The sequence below is a fragment of the Calidris pugnax genome, unplaced genomic scaffold (assembly GCF_001431845.1).
Source record: "Calidris pugnax isolate Ruff unplaced genomic scaffold, ASM143184v1 scaffold317, whole genome shotgun sequence".
NCBI classification, from domain to species: domain Eukaryota; kingdom Metazoa; phylum Chordata; class Aves; order Charadriiformes; family Scolopacidae; genus Calidris; species Calidris pugnax.
Window position 1 is genome coordinate 1308665 of NW_015091111.1, and position 22272 is coordinate 1330936.

General features: G+C 44.6%; 1 protein-coding gene across 2 annotated transcripts in view; it reads left to right on the forward strand.

Moving 5' to 3' along the window:
• Positions 1–22272, forward strand: part of ABCA1 (ATP binding cassette subfamily A member 1) — a 99549-nt gene that overhangs the window by 16986 nt on the left and 60291 nt on the right. For both annotated transcript variants that reach the window (XM_014958135.1, XM_014958136.1), the window contains exons 2-5: positions 71–217; positions 5740–5833; positions 9699–9840; positions 10739–10860. In XM_014958135.1, coding sequence (XP_014813621.1) covers positions 152–217; positions 5740–5833; positions 9699–9840; positions 10739–10860 — 424 coding nt within the window. In that variant the 5' untranslated portion in view covers positions 71–151. The remainder of the gene's footprint in view (positions 1–70; positions 218–5739; positions 5834–9698; positions 9841–10738; positions 10861–22272) is intronic.

Here is a 22272-nt window from a genome sequence, read left to right on the forward strand (position 1 = left end):
TTCTGTTCTGACCCAGCTTTTTACTTCCTTTCAACTTTTTTTTTTTTTTTTTTTTCCCCCCCCCCCCCAGTTAATGCCCAGCCACGACATCTCTGCTGTGTACTGCCACTGCTGCTGCACAAAGGGAGCTCCTAGGCTTTGCTGAAGGAAGATGGCTTTCTGGACGCAGCTGGGATTGCTGCTATGGAAGAACTTCACCTACAGAAGAAGACAGACTGTAAGTATTAGCTAAAGGAGTTTTTGAGGTCTAAGTTGTATCCTTGTAGCTTACTTTTCAAGCAAAAAAAGGAGAACATTAAGGTACAGGGTGCTTCACCTCTAGTGGTCCTTGGCAGAGCAACTGATCTGCCTTTGGAAAGACCCAGTTCAAAGTGGAGAGAGTCGTAGGTGAACAGAAGCTAGAGGGCTTGAAAGTGCTCAAGACTTCTGTCCTGCGTCCCTGCATGTCAAAGTACTGAAACGCTCATGTCAGACCAGGCAGAGAGAGTGCATGACTTCTGTGTGCAGCAAGGAAGATGTAAAATGAAAACCTGTGCTGTCACCTGCTCTGCTCCGCAGGTGGGGCATTGCCAGACTGCAGGGATGTTGAGTTAGTTGAGTCTAAAAGCTTTTGAATGCTGCAAGCTGCAACAACAGCAGCAAAATTCTGCCACTTCCTAATGGCAGAAGTGGTGGAGGCAACAGCGGGCATCTTCAGTCTTTTTATTCAGGGAGAGAAACGCGCGTCTGTTGTGCAACGTTACAACAGGAGGTACAGTTTAAGTGACTGGCATGAGACATGTTCTTACATTGGCATGGAGACAGATCCAGGCAGCTGATGTTTTTCTACCAAGGTACGTTCTGATTAGTTTAAGGGCTGGCCTCACCATCTGTTAGCAGTGTGGGAATGTACCTGTTCAGATAAACAATATGCAAAAAGAGTTTCTTCTCATGGTGATGAAAGCACAGGAGCACGAATCCAGTATGGCGTTCTTAAAATTCTTCTGCCTCTGCATTAGCAAAACCTCACAGGATGCTGTGACTCCTGCAGACAGCTGAAAGCCAGAGAAAACGTGCTATTTCCCCTCCAGGGATTTAAGGAGGGGCATGTCCTGTACAGCAGGCCCGTGCAGAGGATCTGTCCTGTTAGATCTGACCTTGAGGAGGTATGAGTAGGGAATGTGAAGGGAACATGAGTTACTGAGGTGGTGAGTGGAAAGTGGTCTCTCTGATAAGCTTTTTCTGCACCCTGCAAATGTCAGGGTTCTTGCCAGCTGGTTGGGGCTGGGTTGTTTTAGAAACTCGGAGTCACAAGGGAAGGGGGAGGCTATCATATTCACCATTGGAGATAGTCTCTGAAGTCTTTGCTCAGGTGTCTGAGGCTTGTTTTCATTGGAATTGTCCAGTGAATTTGGAGCTGGAATTGGTCCATTCTTAAATAAAACCATACAAAGGGGACTAGTGGCATCTTTGACTTTTCCTGTATACCTTTGTGGTTACAGAGCTGCCAGAGGCAGCAGGAATTTCTATGTAATTTGCATGTTTTTGTCCTTGTCCCAGGAGCCTTGGTCTCCCAGGACAGGGCTGCCCAGCTGAGAGGCTGTGGACTGGGTGAGCTGCAAGGAGTGAGGCTGGCTGCTCTTTGGATGTGTGGGCCAGCTTCCTGACCTTGTGAATGGCCTCATAATTTAGAAGAACGTTCCAACAGAGCTGGGGAAGGCAGTCTCAAAACTGGTTGCAGCTCCTAAAAACCTAAGCAGTTCTCGGATATTGCCCATGTAACCTAGGCTTTTGTAGCTGAGAACAGTTTCTTCCTCCCTTGTCACTAGAGACCTTACTCGTGACCCCTCCCAAACTGCCTTTAGCAACTAGGGGAACTCAAGGATATTGATGGATCCTCTGGAGCAATGCTTAAACTGGCTAAGCTAGGAGGGGATTTTAGAGGAGCTGAGTTTTACACTGAGGCTGATGGCTTTTTTTGTCAGGCTCTTCTGAAAGTAATGCATCAGGTTTGAAGTTTACTTGAAGAGGCCTGGCTCTAGCATGCATGTCATGTCAAGGTAGCTGTAGGCTAGCTTACTGGCTAACAGAGGTGCATTTGTATCCTTTGGTGATGCCACAAATGCTGTAGGCTAAGTGTGTGTTAGTGAAAAAGACCTTCCTGCTTGTAGTTTTGTAGTGATATTGGATCTGCTCAGCTATTTCTTGGGACCTTCTGGCAGCTTCTGTATCGGATTCCCATCAGGAAGTCCAAAGGATATGAAACTGCTCATAGTCACTGTTCCCCACTGATATTGTTAGCTAATTTGCAAGGAAGGCCTACCACCACTGGTTTTTGTGGGGTTCCTGTATGTGTGGGGTTTTTCTCTTTAAAGTTCCCATTTGGGTTTTACGTGAAGATATCAGGAGGGGAAGGCCACTTAAAAAAAGGCAGAAAAGTAGTAGAATGTCTCTTCTCATCCCCTGTTATTGTGGCTGCACAGTTGTTCATCTATTTGCTTTACTGTTAGGAGACCAGTGTCCTTGACCGGGCTGTGCTAGTGATGGCACTATCCCATTTGTACTTACTGAAGATGTAGCCCAGAAAGAGTTTGATCCTTACCCTTCTTCCCACAAGAAGTGTGAGCTAGCCTCTGCTTCCCACTGAACCCTCTCCTTGGCTGCTGTGAGTTTGGGCTGCATTGCGAAAGCTGGGTTCAAAGCTCAGCTTGACGTGTGCAATTCAAGCATAACTTTGTACTGGATAACTTCCAACACCACCACCAGAGTGGGGGGGAAGGAGTTTACGGGGGCAGAGGAGGAAAAAAAAATGATGTTCAGGGGTCACTGTGTAAAAACACTTCTCTCTCCTTCTGTCCTGCATATGAGGAGACACCTCAAACTTCAATGTGAAGACTGGTCAGCTGCTGGTAGCTCCCTGCATTGAAACTGAACCATAAAGGTTGGGGAGGGTGGTTGACGGTAAGATGAGGTGATAGTTTGGTTAGCTCTTGCTCAACAGATTTCCTGTTGACACAGTGTAAATCTCAATATTTAATGGTATCCTTCATCATCAGCCAACTGGTCTTAACTGGGCATGCTTCAGGGACTAGCCCCAGTAAAATTAGGAGTAGCTTGTTCTTGGCCAAGTGCTGCCTCTGAGTTCACCTGCTGTGTGCAGGTGGAACGTTCCTCCTTCAGCTCCAGGTGGATCTCCAGGTTAGAGGTTTGACGATTCATTTCACTGTTTACCAGGCTGGTCTGGTAGTTGCAGCACAGAAGTGAGTGAGGAGACTTTATTTTTCAGTATCCATTTACTATGAAGCTGAGTGAGACATGTTCCCTTTAGTATATCTCTGTGTCATGCTCTGCAAAGGCCACAGGGGATGAAAAGCGCTGTCACAGGAAGGTCAGGAGGCAGTAGGGGAAGAAGCCTACTGACCTTTAGGAGCAAAAGGAAGAGAGTTCATTTTTTGTTGAACGGCACAGGAGGCTGGCCAAACTTTCTGTTGAAATACTACTGACACATCGAGCCTGACCCCATGCAAGCCCCTGGTGCAGCAGTAGCATTTCAGTGGCTGCCATGGTGCAGCAGTCTTCAGCTGTAAAGGTGCAACTTGGTCAGCCCAGGCTGTAGCACTCCTTTCTCAGGCTTTCCTGAGCCTGTCAATTTGCCAAGATAGACGTGGTGTGTGTGAGAGGCATACGGCGCTGTGCATGCAGCCCACATGTGGCTGCCTTTGTGATTGTGTAATTAACCATAGCTAGGCATGCAAAGAAGGGAGCAGTGTGTGCAGGTGGCCAGGCTCCCCCTTCAGCAACAAGGCCATTTGAGCACTACTGTCCAGGGCTGCAAAAGGCTATCTGGCCACCTTGGACACCCTGAGAAGCGTCCACAAGCCCAGCTGATGCTACTCTTTCCCAAACAGTGCATAGTCATTGGAGGTGCGTGCTCCTTGTCTTACAGCCAGGGTGGCAGAGGACTGTGATGTGTGTTGGGGCATGGTCATCGATGCTGACGGAGGGAATAGGTTGTCCTGGTTTCACAACCACCTTTCTGTCAAGAGGAGGAAAAGTCCTGCTATGCCATCCTGGGAACTGCCGTGAGGGAATCCTGAAGAGGCAAGGAGCGGACAATTTGCTGGTGTCCCAGCTCTGAGCACCTCTGACCCCTGGGATCCAGACCACTGTTCAGTACAGAAGGAAGCAGGCTGTCACTGTTAATGGCTGTGTGTATGCTACCACCGCGTTGTTTGTTGTAAAAACAGAGACCAAAGATACTCAGGCATCTTCCTGGCATCTTTGGTCTCAGTGGAGTTTCTTATCTAATAGTCATACAGTATGTGCAAGAAAATAATGGGTGGGAACCACTATCCCAAACTCATCCTGCAGCGCCTGGCACGCTTACCAGGAGTGCCTGAGAGACTCCACTCAATTTTTGTATTTTAGAGGATAGCCTTGCCATTTGGTTGGATGTCAGCCTAAAGGTATCTGTGAAGAACCATCCTAGATGGCTTCCTCTGCTTGGACCAAACAGCATTTGTTCTAATGCACTGTTTTCACAGTGTGAGGTTATTTTGAGGTACAGGAGTTACCTAGAAGTCTCACCTAGAAGTTGCATAGAGTGCCTTGTGCTGAGTGTCAAGTGTTAATGGTGTAACATGGGAAAACTCATCTGTGTGGGGGAATTCTTTCCCACTGGGGTGCAGGTCTTATCATATCTGGCCTGTAATAAGAATGATGTAGCCTTTGTAATAAGATTTCTACATCATTCTTATTACAGGCGGGGTTTTCCAGGAAAGAAGGGGAAAAGATTCCTTTTTATTTGACTGAGAAAACACTCTGGTTTCTCCCTCCCAAAGGGGGGAAAATGAACAAAGTAGCAGCATGAAAAGCTTTCAGTTTTTCCTTGTCTTACAACTTACCTAAAATGCATGTTTAGGCAGCCTTTCTGGAGTGGGGAAGCAGGGGCGTGGCTGGTGAAGCTCAAGCCTGGGAAACCTCAGCTTGTGTCTCGGGAGCTCTAGGCTGAAGTGTTGCTTTGTCCACTTGTTTCTGTGGGACATGGCACATCTCAGTGAAATTTTCTGTGCTTCAGTTCCCTGCCTAAAAACGCTCTGTATTTCATAGCAGACCTTTCTTATATCCTTGTCTAGCCCCTCTAAATAACTGAGTTCTTTACATCTTTAGCTGACATTGAGTGCCTATATGTAGGTACCCTGAACCAGTGGGTCCCTACGTTTGGGAACAAACATAAATTAGAACAAAATAGTAACTAGGTACGAGCTTAATCTTAGCAGGTCTGTTTTCCTGATACCAGTATGCTTCTGCACCACTGAAATGCAAGGGTTGGCATAGCCGTGCACCAGTGTGGTTTCCGTGCCTGATGTATTAGGGTAGAAGCTCAATGGTTTACTGTGGGAATGGGATGCAAGTACTTCCCACTACCTCTGAAATATTCATCTCATTGCTGGGAAGATGCATTGGGAGGTTTCTCTCAGTCAGGGGACAAAAAGAACTGTAAAAAGAAGCCAAAAATAGCCCTTAAGCACATCCAGTTTGGTCCCATAACTGGCACATATCAATGAGAAAAGCCTGTAATTCTTTGCAGATTATCCTGTGAAGCTGGAGGAACAAACTTCTTGGTTCTGGAATGCGTAGGCAAAGCCAAGTGAGGCAGCGCTTGCAAAACTGTCCTGTCTTAGAAGTTGATTGTCCTGGAACCTCTGTTCTGTGCTGTATTTTGAATATGACGTCTTTATACTTTGTCTTTATTTCCAGTTCCAGCTGCTGATCGAGGTTGCCTGGCCACTGTTTATCTTCTTCATCCTGATCTCTGTAAGACTTTCATATCCGCCCTACGAGCAGCATGAATGTAAGTACCAAACACAGCAGCTGCACCCAGAATGGTTATTGCTTCATGATTAGAAGGTAATAATGCAGCTGGCAAGACACAGGGGCAGTGCTCGCGTACTTCAGTCAGAAATCTTCAGGGAAGTTTTAATGGCTCTTTTCCTTTCACCTCGGGGACTGCAGTGTGTTCTGACAGGTTAATGTTGTTCCAGGACTGTACATTGCTGTTGTTTTTCTTGCTGTTTCTCTCTTTTTTTTTTTAATTTATAATATGTTAGCTGAGAATTTGCTGTAGAACTGTGACAAGTTTGCAAAACCCATGCAGAACCCAAGTAATTTCTCATTGTTGATCTCTATGTGGCTTAGCATAAAAAGAAAGTAGCGTTCAGATCTGTAAGAAAGCAATCTCATTTTCAGGCAGTAATGTGGGTTAATGTATCACATTAAGGAGCTCAAGAGCAATTCCATTTTTTTCTAACCATTAGACTGTCAGCTCTGTTCAGTAGATTCAGCAGTCATGCATTTGTGAGGAAAAACTATTCTACTTGTCTCTTTACATCCTCACACAAGAAGAGCACATTTCTGCTTTTCTTTCAAAGAAAGCTTATTCTTGCTCTGCAGATGACAATCTTCAGATCTCTGGTTGCCATTTGATTTAGGAAGCAAGACTTGTTTATTAGCAACATGCTTCACCTTGCTGATTGGTGACAGCCTCATACTGCAATTAGCTGACTGTGGAAGAGCTCTGTTTATCTTTCCTTTGCCTGATTACAATAAAGTAAGGTTTAAGGGTCAGCACAACATGATTCTGGAGGTCACTCTGAAGTGTTCCGTTCTTAAAATGGGTAAAGAACTAGCTCTTCAGCACTTAAGGCTGTGGTTTTTTGCAGTGGCTGGGGCATTTTATGCTGCTTGCTAGGCTTTCAAGCTCGCAAGGATCCTTTCAAAACTGAACTGTTAATGTTTGCAGTTTCCCAGTACACTTGGACACTGCTGGTCCCACGTACTGCCTAACAGGGTAATTGGAGCTTCCCTAAATTAAATCTCATACTTAGCTGCCTGATGTTTGAATTGCCTTTTCTAATGCCACTGGAGCATTCAGTCAGAAGAGTTACCTGTAATATGGACGTGAAGCTGGAGAGAAGCAATAAGCAGTCTACTCAGCTGGTATAAATAACTAGCAGCCTCAATGGTAATTTGTCTCAGCTGTGGCAGCCCTTGTATATAAACTCAAACATAGCTGCCTTTTCATAGAGCTGTTTAGAGTGGGCTTGTTAGTCACTAGTCTCCTTGTAAATCCTTTGCTCTGGCACCCTGGTGTCACAGGCAGAGTTTTGAGTCTTTCCCCTGCAGCCCTTTTTCTTCCCATTTATATGTTCGATGCTGTTTTGTCTGCCTTATCCCTATGCTGTCATCAGGAATTGTAAAGTGTAGGGCATCTGGTAACTCTTTAATTCATTTTTTATGGTTAACTCCTCTCGATTTTTCTAAAAGCTTCTGGGAACAGGTAACAAAATCATTTCATCTAAGTTTGGACTGATTTCATCAAACATTCACGTGCTGACAGATATGGTTGTGTTTTATAGTGGAACATTTTTTTGTTGAACTGTGAGCAGAGACAGAAGGAAAGAAACCTTGAGTTCACGGTGAACTCTGTGGCAGCCCTGTGGATGCCTTAAGGGAAGCAGGACTGTTGTCTATCATGGCAGTACTGTATGCTGTTATGAAATCACTTGCAGGCAATGCCTGATGGTAGCAGTAACAGAGCTGCATGCAAGTGCCTTGTAGCCTGCAGATATCCTCAGTATTTTAATAGTATAGTCTTTTCAACAAAAGGATAGATTTTCAGTTCTCTTCCTCTTTGAGGAGAAGAATAATCAAAGACTCAGCTGTTTCTGTGGTCAGACTTCCCAGTCCGGATTTTTTATTTGTAGCAGCTTTGCCTAGTGTGAGGAACATATTTTTTACAAACATGAGGGAAATTTTTTCTAGCTCTTAAGTGATAGTTACATAGCTTTCACTGGACCAGCCAGAGAAGACATCTTGAATGCTGTTGAGCAAGATTGGTGACTTTGGTCTTGTAGAGCTTGGCTTTTCTGTTCCTGTGACACTTTAAGATATTTACAATGCACTTCATTTGGGAGAAAAGAAACCTGTCAAAATGTGACTTTAATGTATACTGAAAACTAGATGTTTGCAGCAATGTAATTGAAAATAGCGTGTGTTCTGTGATAGAGTTTTCTGTGCAACTCACCTGACTAAGAACTGGCAGATTCCTGCTTTATTCTTTAAGGAACGGCTGTTTACATACATCACCGTATGTAAAACGTTGCCATGAATTTTTTTGAGCCCTTTCTCTTTTCATATGACTTCTAGTTTCTTGGTATTCTTAGCCATGTACAATAGAAGGCATGGGGAGAGAGAAGGTGATTCTCCAGGAAATTTTACAAAAAGGAGTCTGAAAGCATTTATCCTCTTTCCCCCACCCCCCAAGCCCCTCCCTCAGCCTAGAAGAACAAAAACACAAAATGAAACAAAAGCCAGAGAGCTCAGGCAAATAGGTTTTATATTTTAAACAGAAGTGGGAACAAACAGTCCCCTGGGTACTGGAAACAATGAACCTTCGGTTCCTTCACCTTTCTCCTGGACAGAGGCCTTGGCTTTCTGCAGGGAGGACTGATGAGCTCCCCATCTTCATTCAGCCACCTACATTAACCAGCCTTGCTGCAATTTTGACTTCTCTTCCTCCTGGGGCTATGGTACCTCCATTTGGCTGTGGAGGTAGGCAGCCAGCCTGTGTGATTGCAGACACGCTGTGAGGATGAAGTGGGCACCAGAGGGGAGACTGCATCTCGTGGTCAAAGCCTTCAGTAGCTGTAAGAGATACTTGGGGCATAATCTTCCTCTGCGCTCCCCTCCCTTGTGTGGGGGTGAGAAAGTGAGTTAAGTTTGCAGAAAACAGCCTGACATCTCGTTTAAGGTGCAGAACTATACAAAGGCAGCCTTTCTTCTCCTGTCATTGTAGGGTAAGGGATTCACAAGTGCCCGAGTGGGGTGCTGGTGAAGATCTGCCACAAGTAGTTTATTTTTACTGTTAACTCTTGACCCAAATGCAGAAGATAAACAGGACGTAAACTCCAGGCTACAATTTAAGTAGGTCTTTAGTAGCAGGAGTTAGACTTCCACAAAAAGATTTGAGATACATCAGGCAGGTGCCTAAAGGCTTTAGGAACTCTAAAGTTTTAAGACTGTCTGGAAATCAAGACAATAAGGGACAGCAATGACATATTTACCTCAGGGAGACCAAATGTAGGCACGCAACCCACAGTTGCTGACCCTTTGCTTTCCCTTTCCAGTCCTGCTTGTTGTTTATGGTTCTGTAATTGAGGTGAGCAGGCTCTGAAGACCAAAAGGACCAAACAGAAATATTATAGATCTTTGGAACCTAGATGCTGGCCAGGGCTGTCTGTGTGGCCTCAAGCCAAATCCTTGTGTTAGTCAAGCGTGCCAGTCCAGAGGAGCACGGCTGTCTAGAAAGCATGTGTGTGCATGTGCCCACAACTGCCAGGCTTTGGCATTGCTGGCTGTTGGGCATTCCTCAGCAAGAAGTTCTATATCCCTGTCAGCATGGCCAAAAACCAATGAGGCAAAGATTAGAGTAGCAAAGAGCTGCTCCTACAGGCTTAACAAGGTGTTGTTTTCCAGTGGAGGAGGCAAGAGCTGTGTGGGGAACCTAACATGAGCTCAGCCCTTTTTAGCGTTGGTCATTCTGCGCTCTCCTGAGCAATTTGTGACAGTAACCGGCGCAGGATTAGTATCGCCTTTCAAATGCAATGCTTCGTAGTAGTGGCTTGTATCCTGTGTTAACTCTTGTGTTTCTGTCCTAGGTCACTTCCCAAACAAAGCTATGCCTTCAGCAGGAACATTGCCATGGATACAGGGGATCATCTGCAATGCCAACAACCCCTGTTTCCGCTACCCAACTCCTGGGGAATCCCCGGGTATTGTTGGAAACTTCAATGCCTCCATGTGAGTCTGCCTGCTTTTTCCTCATTGCTGTTCTTGGGGGAACATGTGGAAAAGGGATATTTGGAAGTTGCCAGCTAGTGGTTTAACCCTACACCGTTGAGGGTTTTGGTATTTCTGCTGCCGCTGACGCACCAAGCTCAGGGGGTTGAGCAGAGATACCACTTACCTACCAGCAGAGAGCTGGTAGATAAGTGGTATCCCTGAGTCCAAGCAGTCAAGGCTCTTGGTGAATGAAAAGCTCTGCCTGGGTGAGGACTGAGTCTCTTTCTGTTATTGGCTGCTCAGAATTTAGCCCATAAAAAGGTAAGGCATAAGCTCTTGTTTTCCAAGAGCCTCTTTCCCTGGTTAATGAACCTCTGAGATGGAGAGTGTAGAGTGAGAGGCAGTTGAAGAGCAGGTCTGGAGGATACTTCTGATATTTGTCTCTCATTACTAGCTGATATGTTGCAGAAAGCTGAATTTACGGCCAGCTTCCTTATACCCTGCACAGTTTGCTGCATTCATACTGTCAGGCCAGTTAGGCTAAACGCAGAGTAAAATGTGTCTGCAACCCGGAGAAGCCTTTGAAAAGGAGCAGGGACATACCTAAATTATTGTGCTTCTATGAGGAAGCAGTTTACAGGCAGTAGGAGGCCCTCTCCATCCCGGTCTTAAATGCTTTCAAATGCATGGAGGTTCCCAGTGTAACTTTGTTTGACCTTGCATTAGCAGTCATCTTTTATTAGGCTCCTCGGATTGTCCCAGGGTGGTCACTGAAGAAAGGGCTTATTGTACTAGAAAGGGCAGTGGCATAACTGAAAGGGTCTGAAGTTTGGAATTGAGATGTAAAACTGGATCTGTGGATGCTGGCTCACAGAGCTGATGACTGCTGGTTGTTTTTGTGTTTTCCTGTCACCAGTGTTTCCCGCCTGTTCTCAGATGCCAAGAGGTTACTGTTGTACAGCCAACAGGACACGAGCATAAGGGATGTCCAAAAGGTCCTGGGAAAACTGCGCAAGTTGGGAAACTCCTCTGGCTCAGGTAACGGCATGGTAGAAAGAGCCACCAACATCTGGTACTTCTGGTCTGGTTAATGCTGCCTCTGTATGAATTTCTGAACTGTACCATAATGAGAACATGCATGGTTATAATTTGCAGCTCATCAAGTCCTGTCCAATCCTGCAGAAGTGCCTTAAGCCCCTCCTTTGTGTGCTCTTCAGCTTCTTCGGTGGAAGAGAAAAGGGATAGTCTGTAATGCCAAGAATAGCAGCTGTTTTGGATGTGAAATTACAATCCTGAGCCCGCTGAAGTCAGTTAAACTGCTGACTTTCTCAAAGGAGTCCCAAGTAGTGTGTCTTTTTGGAAAAGACTAGTTATTTTGCTGTTTTCTCAGTGAAGCAATGAATGCATTACAGCTACAATTTAGCTCTCTACCCCCTGAGCTCCGGAGGGAAGTGTGCTGGAAGAATGCAGATGAGGAAAAGCTGACGTTGGCCTCCAGTTTACAAACTCAAAGCTGATTATTATCTGACAAAGAAGTCTCTATTTCCCTTTTTGGGTTTTTTTGTTTCCGTATGACCGTTCGGTATAGGATACTTCATTCTTTGCTATTGTCTGGCAGGGTTTTGAATGGCAAGATCCAAAAGAAAATATTTTGTCTTGGGGGATTGCAAAGCACCATTTGCCATGAAAAATGAGAATTCTTCCATTTTTAGCTTGCATGAGAAGGTCTGGTGTGCCTTCCTGTCCCGTGCAGATGAATAAGTGATTAGTGTGAGGTCACACGGGAGGCTTGCGGCAGAGCTGGGACATGAAACAGCTCTGCCCAGTCTCGGGAAATGTGGCAGGTCTCTCGTTATTGCCACGTCCCTCTGACATGGCAACTTGTTAGAGTTTTTTGGGGTACTCTTCTCTGAAAGACTCTTTCTTTTGGCTGCTGTGTTAGTGATGCATATGTCTATTGGAAGCGATGGAAAGTAGGAGTTTAGAAAGAAATACAGCAGGGAAATATAGTAGGGAATAAAGCCATTGGTTGTCTTCACCCAGAGCCTCTATCCAGGCAGGCGGTGCTCTTTGAATGTAGGTGGTATTTTAGTGTTTTATGAAAGTTGTCCCTGGTTTTACAGTTGTACTTCTTCCTAACTCTGTTCATTTGAACGTGGCTCTGGCAGGCTCCAGGAAGAAAAATACCTGACCTGGTGTGGTGAGAATACTTTCATGTCTAATGTTTCCTGAGCACACTTTTAAAGCAGAGATTGTGTTTTTATATCCTTTCCTGTGTTGCTCAGTACATTGCAAGTCACTTTGAAATAGTCTGTATTGTTGGTGACAGGTTGGCAGATGTGTGCTGGCTGCATGTACAGACATAAACTGTGCAAGGGATTTGTCTTGGATATATAAACCTCCTCTCTACCCTCCAGGACTGTGCAGAATCATGATGGGGTCAGATCTGCGGGTGACGCTGGGGTCTACTGGCTCTTTGAGCCTTAGTTGATATGTTTGCTTAGGTATAGGAGATGCACTTCTTTGCTGGGCTCAGTATCAGTACTGCCAGGCTCTCCTCTTTTTTGCTCTGGGAACTGGTAAGTGGCACCGTCATACTTTTACCTAAGTCTGCAGCAATTTTAAGGGGGGAGAGGATGCAGTGCAAACCCTTATGCAGAGATGGACACATAATGAACACTGCCAAAATGAGCTAAGATTACTATTTCCCCAGGAGAGGTTTAATACTGTTTTTCATGGACCTCCTCAAACCCTTGGTTTGACTTGGTGGTCCTGTGGAAACAAGCTCTCTCTGTAAGAATGAGGGGTGTTACTGGATTTTACACTTCGTGCCCACAGTAGTTATCTGCAGGTTAACTTTTCCAAAGAGTGAGATACTGCTGCTTTGTATTGAAACATGCAGTGAACATCAGATGTGGACATTTACAAGAAAACTGTCAAAGCCATAAGCTGAAGCTGTTACTGCTGGGAAGGTTTGAGAGGGAGGAGTGATTCCAAGAAACGTTTCACATTGGGAGTATTGTACAAGTTGAAAGTCAGAAGGCTCATGTTTTTCTATACTATAAAGACTAGTGGACTGACAGCAAAAATAAGCCTCAGACCAGTCATCAAAGATCACATTTCTATAATAAAATATTTCGAATGTGTAATAAAAAATATCAAGCCTCTGTGTCATTAGAATGACAGACTGCCCATTGTTGGTAAGGTTTATAGGGAACAAAGCCTGTTTGTTCTTTTCGTGATATGCTCATTTACAAAGCCTCCAACTTGGGGGTCGTGGCTGCCCACTCTTCGGCTGCCTGATTCACTCTCTGACAACATGCTTAAAAGAGCATCCTCCAGTCTTACAAGTCCTTGTGCATTTACGCTTAGCAGTGCTTAGATTGCTGTGCAAGGAAGGGAACTACAGGTCATCCCTTCAGCTGCAGTTGACAGTGAGGTGTGAGAGATGCTTAAATCCTTTTCTCTCTGGGGCATTTCCTCCTGTGACTCTGGGGACTAAGAAGACTGTAGGAGTGGATGTCAGATGTAAGCACACCTCCAAACCTGAAAGCACTGCCTTTCCCCAGTTGGCAGGAGGGCTAATTACCTGATGAGCTTATAATTGAAAACACTTGTAATACCACCTCTGTTCCAGCTCTGGCCTGGACCTGAAGCCATGTGAATCAGTGGTGCAGACAGATGCAGCTTTGCAGCTTATTTTCCCCAGTGGGAGGGACTGTGTGCTGCTTACTGTGTGATGTGGGCTCTCTTGGAATCTCTGCAGCTTCCCCATCCCCTCTCACACTGGTCTGATGTCCGGCTTCCGTACATGCTTCCCACTGCTGGCTGATGGCTTTGAAACAGGCTTCAGGAGGTGATCTTCCATTGCTAGCATGCAAATTGAAGCTGCGGTATAGATTTTGTTCTAATGCTAGTCATGCATAACATACGTGTCCGTATTTGGCTGTAGATGTTTGTTTATAGAGCATCTGTCACAAAGTCCTTTCCTTCAGTCTTCTTTAAAATAACCCTGACAGATGAATGTTCAAGGTGTAACTGTTAGTGTTGTCTGATCTGAAATTAGGCACTGTTCTGATTTGAGTGACACCGGACTAACTTGTCTTCTAATGCTTGGGGAAACTGCACTTTTAGAAGACTCTGGTGTCTGAATTTGTGAAAATATTTTACTTCATAGCCGGCTGTGCTATGTGGGATTGGAGGTCTCAGTGTTTTCGAGCCTCACCAGGTGGAGGGGTGAGGACGAGTGAGACCCAGGCACTTAACCCGAGATGGCTAACAGGATTATTTCATACCATGAATGTCACATTCAATATAAATTAGAAAAGTTTGTGTAGTTCTCAGTCTCTTGATGGCTGTGGTCCAGGGAACTTCTTGCCCGGTGCTGGACCCCTGAGCCCTTCCCTTCCTCCCGAAGCTGTAGCGCTCACAGTGTTCAGCATTTGCTGTCCACTGCTGGGAGCGCACAGCTTCCCACTGATAGAATGGGCTGAGTATAATCCTTGTGTATTTTATATTAGTATTGGGAACAATACTACTGGTTCTTTAGCACTATGGTTAGTTATTTAATCTTATCCCATTTAATCTATTTATATTTTAACCCTTGTGTTTCCTTGTTCTTCCTGGTCCCCCTTCCTGGGTGGAAAGGGGTCATTGGGTGATAGAATGATTGTCTAAAGAACAATAAATTGTTACAGGTTTTTCAAACCATAATAGGCATGTGCTGAACCCTGGGGAAGGGAGACTTGCTTAAGATGGTGCCTGCAAGTCAATGTCTTGGTTAAAGACAAGGTGGGACACTAAGACTTTGGGCAGTGCTGTGCACTTATGCCAACAGGCTTTGTATCTCAGTCACTTCTTGATGAGGTGGGAGGTAACCCCTCCTAACAGGGCTGTTTGTCCAGGAGTATGAGGAGTGGCCCCTGTTCTCTGCTGCTCTGAGCTCCAGAAGAGCTCTCTGGTGCAGAAAGGGGAAGATGTTATCAGTAGGGAACAGCCCACCTTTGCTTCATGTAGCACCTCTTCTGGCCAAGATGAACTACTGACTTCATCTTGTTAGTAGTACCGTGAGGGAGTTCAGCACAGGCAGCTGTCACAGGGTGTTGCTGCTGTTCCGTGGCCACATTCAGCAAGCCTGGAGCAGTGAAATCTACGTGCAGGCTTACACATACCTTAATATAATCAATTTTGCAGGCAGGTGCCAGGTGCCCTCTCCTTCCCAGCCTTGTTACATCTCTGTCCAGCAATGTCACCAAGGTCTTCAACACTCATGATAAGGCAGAGTGCAAATCAGAACTGAGAGTCAAAGACCTTGGTGACAGAGTGACATGACTGCTGTGATGGCCACCTGCAGTAGGTTTGGCTCACTGCTTGCAGACACTGGATTTGCAACTGGCCTCAGTGCCATTTTAGGAGAGGATAAAACTTTTGCAAAAAAATAAGCTTTCCTCCTGTTTTGAAAAGTGGGCATGCTGTTGGCCCAGAGGCACTCCTAAATACTTGGTTTTGCAGTGCCATGGGGCAACAAATCAATAGGTAAAGTCAAAGCCACCTTTAATTGTTGCTAACAGCCACACATGTGAGCCATTCTAGTTGGTATTTACTTCATTGCTCTTAGTTTTCAGTGATCCCAAAGGGCATGTTTCTATTTTTCTTGAAACTATCCCAACTAAACAAAAATGGAGCAATGAAATAGGCAGAGGGAAACAAACATCGCCTAAGAAATTGCATCAGATGTCAGGCTATTATTCCACATGTGCCCTGCCTTTCCCAGTTGTTTGTTGGATTAGTATCACTCGTGGTGTAGGAGAAGCATCAGCTGGGTGGCATCTGTGGCTGATGCACCCTGCTGCACAGACAGGTGTTGAAGCTGAAGGAGTTTGCAGCCTGTCTGGTCAGTGCTAATAGTGCTGTTTTATTTAACAGGTAAAGGATGATGGAGGGCTCGAGCTGAAGAGCAGCCTTGGGGGAGGTTTTCTGGTGGTGTGTGTCCTGCTGTATGATTATAAGGGTGGTCAGGAAAACAGGATGTTGTACAATATCTGCTAGATGACTTTAAGGTGATAGCTTACTCCCTTCTTGGTGTCGTCTCCCCAACAGAAATGACCCCACGCCCTCAAGCTAAACATTCAAATTGGTTCCTATACCTGCCTACCTCTCCCTAATTGAACTGGTTTCCTCCCTGGCCTCCCTTGGGAAGGAACCTAACAGAAACCAGCCAGGCTAGAATGGGGACTAAGAAACCATATGTCCAGGTGGCCTTCACCCCCGGAAACAGCTGCAGACACCAACTGCAGCAGGGTGGCATTCCTGCCATTGCACGTGAATATGCAGCTGGGTTTTCTGGTACTGTGCTCCACAGTGACATGCAGATCCTTGCCTTTCCTTTAGGCCAGGGAAAATGTTGCCAAAAACGCTGCCCTGTGGTATCAGTAGAGAGATCTTGACTTGTGTGGGCGAGTAGAAAGGCTGCTTTCCCTTAGTTTTCAGTACAGGTTACTTTGTGTTAGCCCTCAGCAGAGCTCTCCAGCAGGTTCTGGCTGCTGCCACCTCTGAGCCCAAATCATCCAGCCGGGAAGGGGAGCCCAGCACTGTGTGGGAATCAGTGTGATTCCTGCTCTGGTCAGAGGCCGTCTGTTGGGATGGAGCAAGTGAAACATACCGTCGATACTGGGTTCTTGGATTACACAAAGGGGTTTGTAGTGTGCCATGTTGATTGGGCAGTTTGGAGACTCAGATGCACATAGCATTTTTCCCACATTTGCCTAATTAATTTTTTTTTCAAATCACTGGGTCACTGAGCAGACAGACTTGAGTTTGTCTCTTAGATAACTATTTTTTTTATCTAAGGAATGTAAGTTGTGCAGGCAACTGCAGATCTTTTGGAAAACTTGTCCAAAACCTTTTTGGAAGGGCACTTTTAAGTCCCTTACTACAGGTAGTGGCCAAAGCCTCTGTGTGAATCCAATGGGTCTCTTATTTTTTTCTGTCCTAAACTGAAACTGGGAGGCTGACTGTCAAGAGATACGCAAAGGTAGAGAAGATTTCTTATCGTAGTGTGGGTCCCCAGTTGTGTGTTGGGCAGTTAGCTATGCAGCTTTTATTAGTGAGTGGCATGATATTTGCTGAATTACACATTTGCACAGTTACCACTTTCAACAGAGTCCGCTTTCTTTAATATCTTGAAGCCAAAGATGAGATTAAAGTAATAAAATGATGTTGATAGAGGTTTAGGCTCAAAGGTCTGCTGCAGCATTGAATCTGTTTACCACGAGAATCACACTTGTTTCCCATGGGGTTGTCCATGAACTTTCAGAGGTTTCTTTGTCTGTAACAGCATTGCATGACTTTGCTGAGAGGTAGAGTTGCATCTCAGATGCAGCATAATGTGCATCGCTGTTTTCTGATTCTGCAGAACTGGGCTTTTGGTCTGAACTTCCCTTCTGCTGAGATGCTTTTGAAGTGAGAGGTTTAGAATAATACCAGCTTGGATTCTAGGTGGGTGTGTGTGGGTGTGGGAGGGAAAGGCCGAAATCCCTGTGGAAGTGCAACTGAAAAAAAAACTAAACATGCAGTGTTACGTTAAATCTGGCTTTGCTGTAGTGTCTGCACTATAGCGGCTGACGCAAGCTTGAGGAAAACATTTCTGAGAATCCTATCACAGTAGACTGTATGAACCCTGTTAAAACACATGGGGAGAATCACAAGCATGTTAGCATTGGGCAGCACCGGTGAAGGGCTGCACTGGAAACTTGGTTACTTGAAGACCAGCTAACCCAGTGGTGCCAGCTAATGGTCCGACTGCATCCAGGGAAGCCAACAGTGCCCATATCTACCATTAGCAGCACAGCTGTTCCAACAGATAACCAAATCTCTGTACCTTAAAGGCACTGTCTTTATCTTGCTGTTAACTTGTCTAGATAAAGACACAGTGATAAAAGAAATCAAGAACTGCTTACTGTGCTTGTCACAGTATAAGGAGTATTGGTATGTGCTGCAGAAGCAGGACAGTACTAAAAAGTTCTGGGGGCTTTCTTTAGTCTCCTAAAACTCTTCAACCTGGTCTGTCAACACTGACTCTTATTTTGAACCAGCGAATAAAATGCAGAGTGTTAAGTAGACTTTCATACCCTACTACTGTCTGTCTCTCTTTGCAGCCCTGTCAGTACAGCTTGCTAATACCAGCAGTATGTTGCCGAAAACTTACGCTCAGTTTGCATTTATTTTCTGCGTTTTCCACTCTTACGCAATTTCTGGATTTGTTCTCAGTGATTTCTAATCGCAAAATCTCAATAAATTGCCTGATTTGTTGAAGATTGCATTTGGTTTATTTGAGCTACAGGCTAAGGTCGTCTGAGAGAGCGGGATGGAGACTTTTCACATTGAGCTTGGTGTTAATTCTCCCCTAGGAAATTTGCACCGCTATCATCTGGTGAAAAGTTCAGCTTTCTCAGGGGATTTCCGGGGGGGCTGAGCTCTCATGAGAGTGGCGATTATGAAATTGCCACAGTTGGGAAAAGCTCTATCCACTTCTGTGTCTGACTCGATACTGAGGGCAGAGTGCCTAGCTTGGATCTGACTTCCTTCATCTCTCAAGTTAATATTCAGCTTTGGAACCTTCTCCAGTGACGATACCTTTCATCTCCAGTGTGCGTTATGAACACTTGTTACCTAATTTTTAGAGCATTCCTGTGAGTTAAAAAAATAAACAGCCGCCAAGGAGCTGGAGCCCTCATTCTGAATCGCAGCAGGATGCGGCAGTTTTCAATGTAGGCAGGATGCGATAAAAGGTGATTGCTTTGAAACATTGTTGATGTTGAATCAAAGTTCGTTTTTACCCAGGCAAGAGGATAGAGCATTGTTCAACTGAGTTTTTTGAAAATCCACAGAAGTTCAATTTTTGTAGGCAGCCCTTTTCATGGGAAACAGATGCTGTTCTATTTAAATATTTTTGGTCATAAAATAAGTGAGTGTTAATGCCAGGATCTTGGCTAAAATCAAACAACATATTCTACCACCTGTTGCTAAATTTCTTTGCAGGTTCAACAAACTGCAATATTCTTCACTCCAACCCTGGTGGTTTTTTTGGTGTTGCTGTGTTTTATCAAGAAGTGGTTGCGTCTTTGAGATGCGTTTTGAGTTCAGGTTACAGTTTTATGCTTGTATCATACTTTGTGTATGTTTAGTTTCCAAAATGCTGGAAAAATCCTTTGAAACTAAATGCAGAAGCTGCAGAATAAAAAATAAATTGTACAGATTTTTATGTATTAACTAAGTGTTAATAATGAACTGAGTTTGTTAAAACTTCGTGTTGCTATGCCTGTGTGGCATGAATTCTCAGCTGGTGGAAAAATTGGTGTAGCTCTGAAAATTTAGCAGAAGGTAGCTCATTTATTAGCTGAAGATCTTGCCTTAGCTTTTTTTTATGCTGACCTGGCAGCATTAAGCTATATGTAGAGGAGATTGCAGAGGATGTGTGTCACAGATCAGCCTCAAACAGCTAAAGTTTCCTTCCTCTTCTAATTTAGTTTTAGTTTTAAGGATGGTGCAATAAAAGACCCTTTTAAGGGATTTTGAATCAAGACACTTTCCTGTGGATTTTGTTGTTTGTTCCCCCCTCCCTGACGACTTAGTCTTCTAAATCTCTGTCTTTAGAGGCAAATACCACCTGAGTTAGTCTTTAGATGGATTTTAGGTTGACACTGGTAGAAGGTTTGCGTGACTACAGACAGATAGACCTTAATAAGGGTAAACTATTACATGTCAAGAGGTCCTTTCCTTGTAGTTCTCCATCTATTTTAGCAAGCGCAGCTGAAACATAACTGGTCTGTATCTGAGACTGACTGAACATACATTTGTCAGAAGAGGATGTCCTGATGGGACAAAGACAGCTTATTGCAAAGGTAGCAATGTCTCAAGTCTGAGTGCTTGTTCTGACTTGTACCAACCAGCTGTTTTGGAAAGCAGCAGCTGTTGTCTGCCCAACAAAATGCTACTTCAGAACAGCAGGGGAAAAAAAAAAGTGCTTTGCCCCTTGAGACAAGTGGCAGACGTGAAAGTGCATCATCACAGTAACTTTCCTCGTAGCAAAGGCAACACAGCTGTGTGACAACATGGTCAGCAGCCATCAGAGATCCCTCTTCACTTATGTTATAACCCTGGTCTGTTCACATGCTTGCCCATCACCCAGCAGCAGGGGAAAAGTGTGCTGTAAAGTCAGAGGACAGAAATCAAGACAATGGAGCAGCCTTTTAAGACCACAAGTGTCTCCATCCAACTTGGTCTCTTTCCTTCCTTTTCATGTTATCTCTCACTGCTACCTGAAGGAAGTGCAAAGAATTTTACCAGGGCATCCATATAATAACGCAGAAGACCTCTCCAGCAGCGCACACTCAATTTTCTTCAGGTTAACTGCACTGCTCTCTGGTACTCAGGACCAGGTTCCTAAAGCAACAAGAGGCACTACTCTTTTCTGTGTCTACTAGTAGTGTTCCTGTCCTCTGTGTAAAACACAGGGGACACTGATACTGCTGCAGGTGCTCCAAGGTGTATTTTCAGCCAGCAAGTTATGTCAATACTGTAGGCAAGGAATAGTCAGTATATTCACAGTCCAGAACACCAGCCTGAAGAATGAGCTTTTCAGCCTACCAAGGCTGCGTCTGTTCGGAGTATGCCGATGTGAACCAGCAGTATAATGTCCCACGTAGGTTACAAGAGATCTGATCTCTAGCTAAGGCTTGATGTGGATTTGGGCAATCTATATCTACTAAGTATCTGCTTTTCAGTCTTTTCGAAAGACTGAGAAAGTTCTTGTACTGTTTGGAAGTGCTGTTGCTCGACAGCCTGACTTACACTAGTAAAGGGGCTGAATGGCTGCAAAGGTTACTCTAAATCAGGCAGAGAAAACATAATCTCTTGTTTCAGTGTTGAAGCTTGATTATTCTTTTTCCTTTCCTTTAGACTTGAGTCTCAAGTAAAGCCGAACTACTATCCATGAGGATAACTTTCCAATGACCAACTACATTGAAACATAGGGAGCAGTCATGGCAGGCTGAAGTAATTTAGCTATGTTTTCAGCATAAGTAGACAGTGTTTCTGCTTGAACTAATTGGCCTACAAAGATTTGCTTGTCCTTGCTAAGGATATCCTTGACAAAACCCTTAGTGGGTTTTGCTGCCTCTTGGATTGATCTGGTGCTTTGTTCTGGAGGTGGCTTCTGCTATTTTGTGCTCGGAGGGCATTAGGACTTGGCACTAAATCCAGAAGTGACAGGTCTTCCTGAACATAGGGAAGACAAGAGCCACTACCATCTGCTGTCTGCAGACAATACTGTGTGCAACTTTTAAAAGTCTCTAGATGTGAGTCAGGTTCCCCAGAGCTGTGAGGAGTGAGAGGGAGCTGTGGCAGGGTGAGGTAGAAAGGGAAGGGGTGGCTTTTTCTTCTTCTCATCAGCCTTTCTACGTAAGGTGAAACAAAGTACAGGACAGTTTTGTGGGGGAAGCCTTTCAAACTGAGTTTCGAGGATCATGGTACTGCTAGAGGAGTTCTGCCTGCTTGTTTTGGGGCCTAGAAATGGTTCTGACATAGGTGTCTTCTGTTTGCATTTGAACCAGCAGTCTCCCAGATGCACGCTCACATCGCCAGCTCACGAAACCCTTCTGCTGTTAGTAATGGTCATTTGATTAAGATGTCCGGTCCTGCTTTTTCCTGTGGCTTGAATTTCCACTGAATTTAAGGTCACTGTGCTTACGTACAGGGAATTCTGCATGGGGTCTTCCACAGTCACAGCTCATAATTTCAACTTCTGCTTAGTTCCATGCTTTTTTAATAGCATAATGACATTGCTTGTATACTCACACCAATGTTTGCCATTAGAATAGTGACATGTGGCGGGATGTGACCAAGGTGTTTGGTTTCCAGTCTGTCTATCGATTTTATTTTTTTAATGCATTTTACTGTGTCTGAGTTGATGTTTTTGAAACATCTAAAATCTCTGTATTATCTAGGGCATAATGTTCCTAGTGCAGTAAAAATCGCATCATAACAGCAAACACTTGCTTTCTGCCTCTTTAGAAGCACTTCTGTTTCTCTGTGTGGATTTGACCTTTAGAGACCTTCTCTGTAGCCTGTGCCAGGCCCAAATGTGTTCTGTGTACCACTCCTGAAAATAATTTTGTTGCAATAATGAAGTATTTCATCTGGTCATATCTGAGGTCTGTCATCTCAGAGGGTGACAAGCGAATTCAAAGGCTAAGAAATTTGCAGTTTCTCTGTATTTTGTGAAAATTAGTAGGAGAATTTTCAGCCAGTTATAACTGCCATGTGATTTGGAGCTCTGCTTAAGATTTCCTTCTTAAAGCAATCCAGTGAAGATACTTAGGATGTTTCCTTTAAGACTGCTTCCCTTTTTGCACTGTTAGGAGCCTGGGTAATTTATTATTTTTTTTCTGT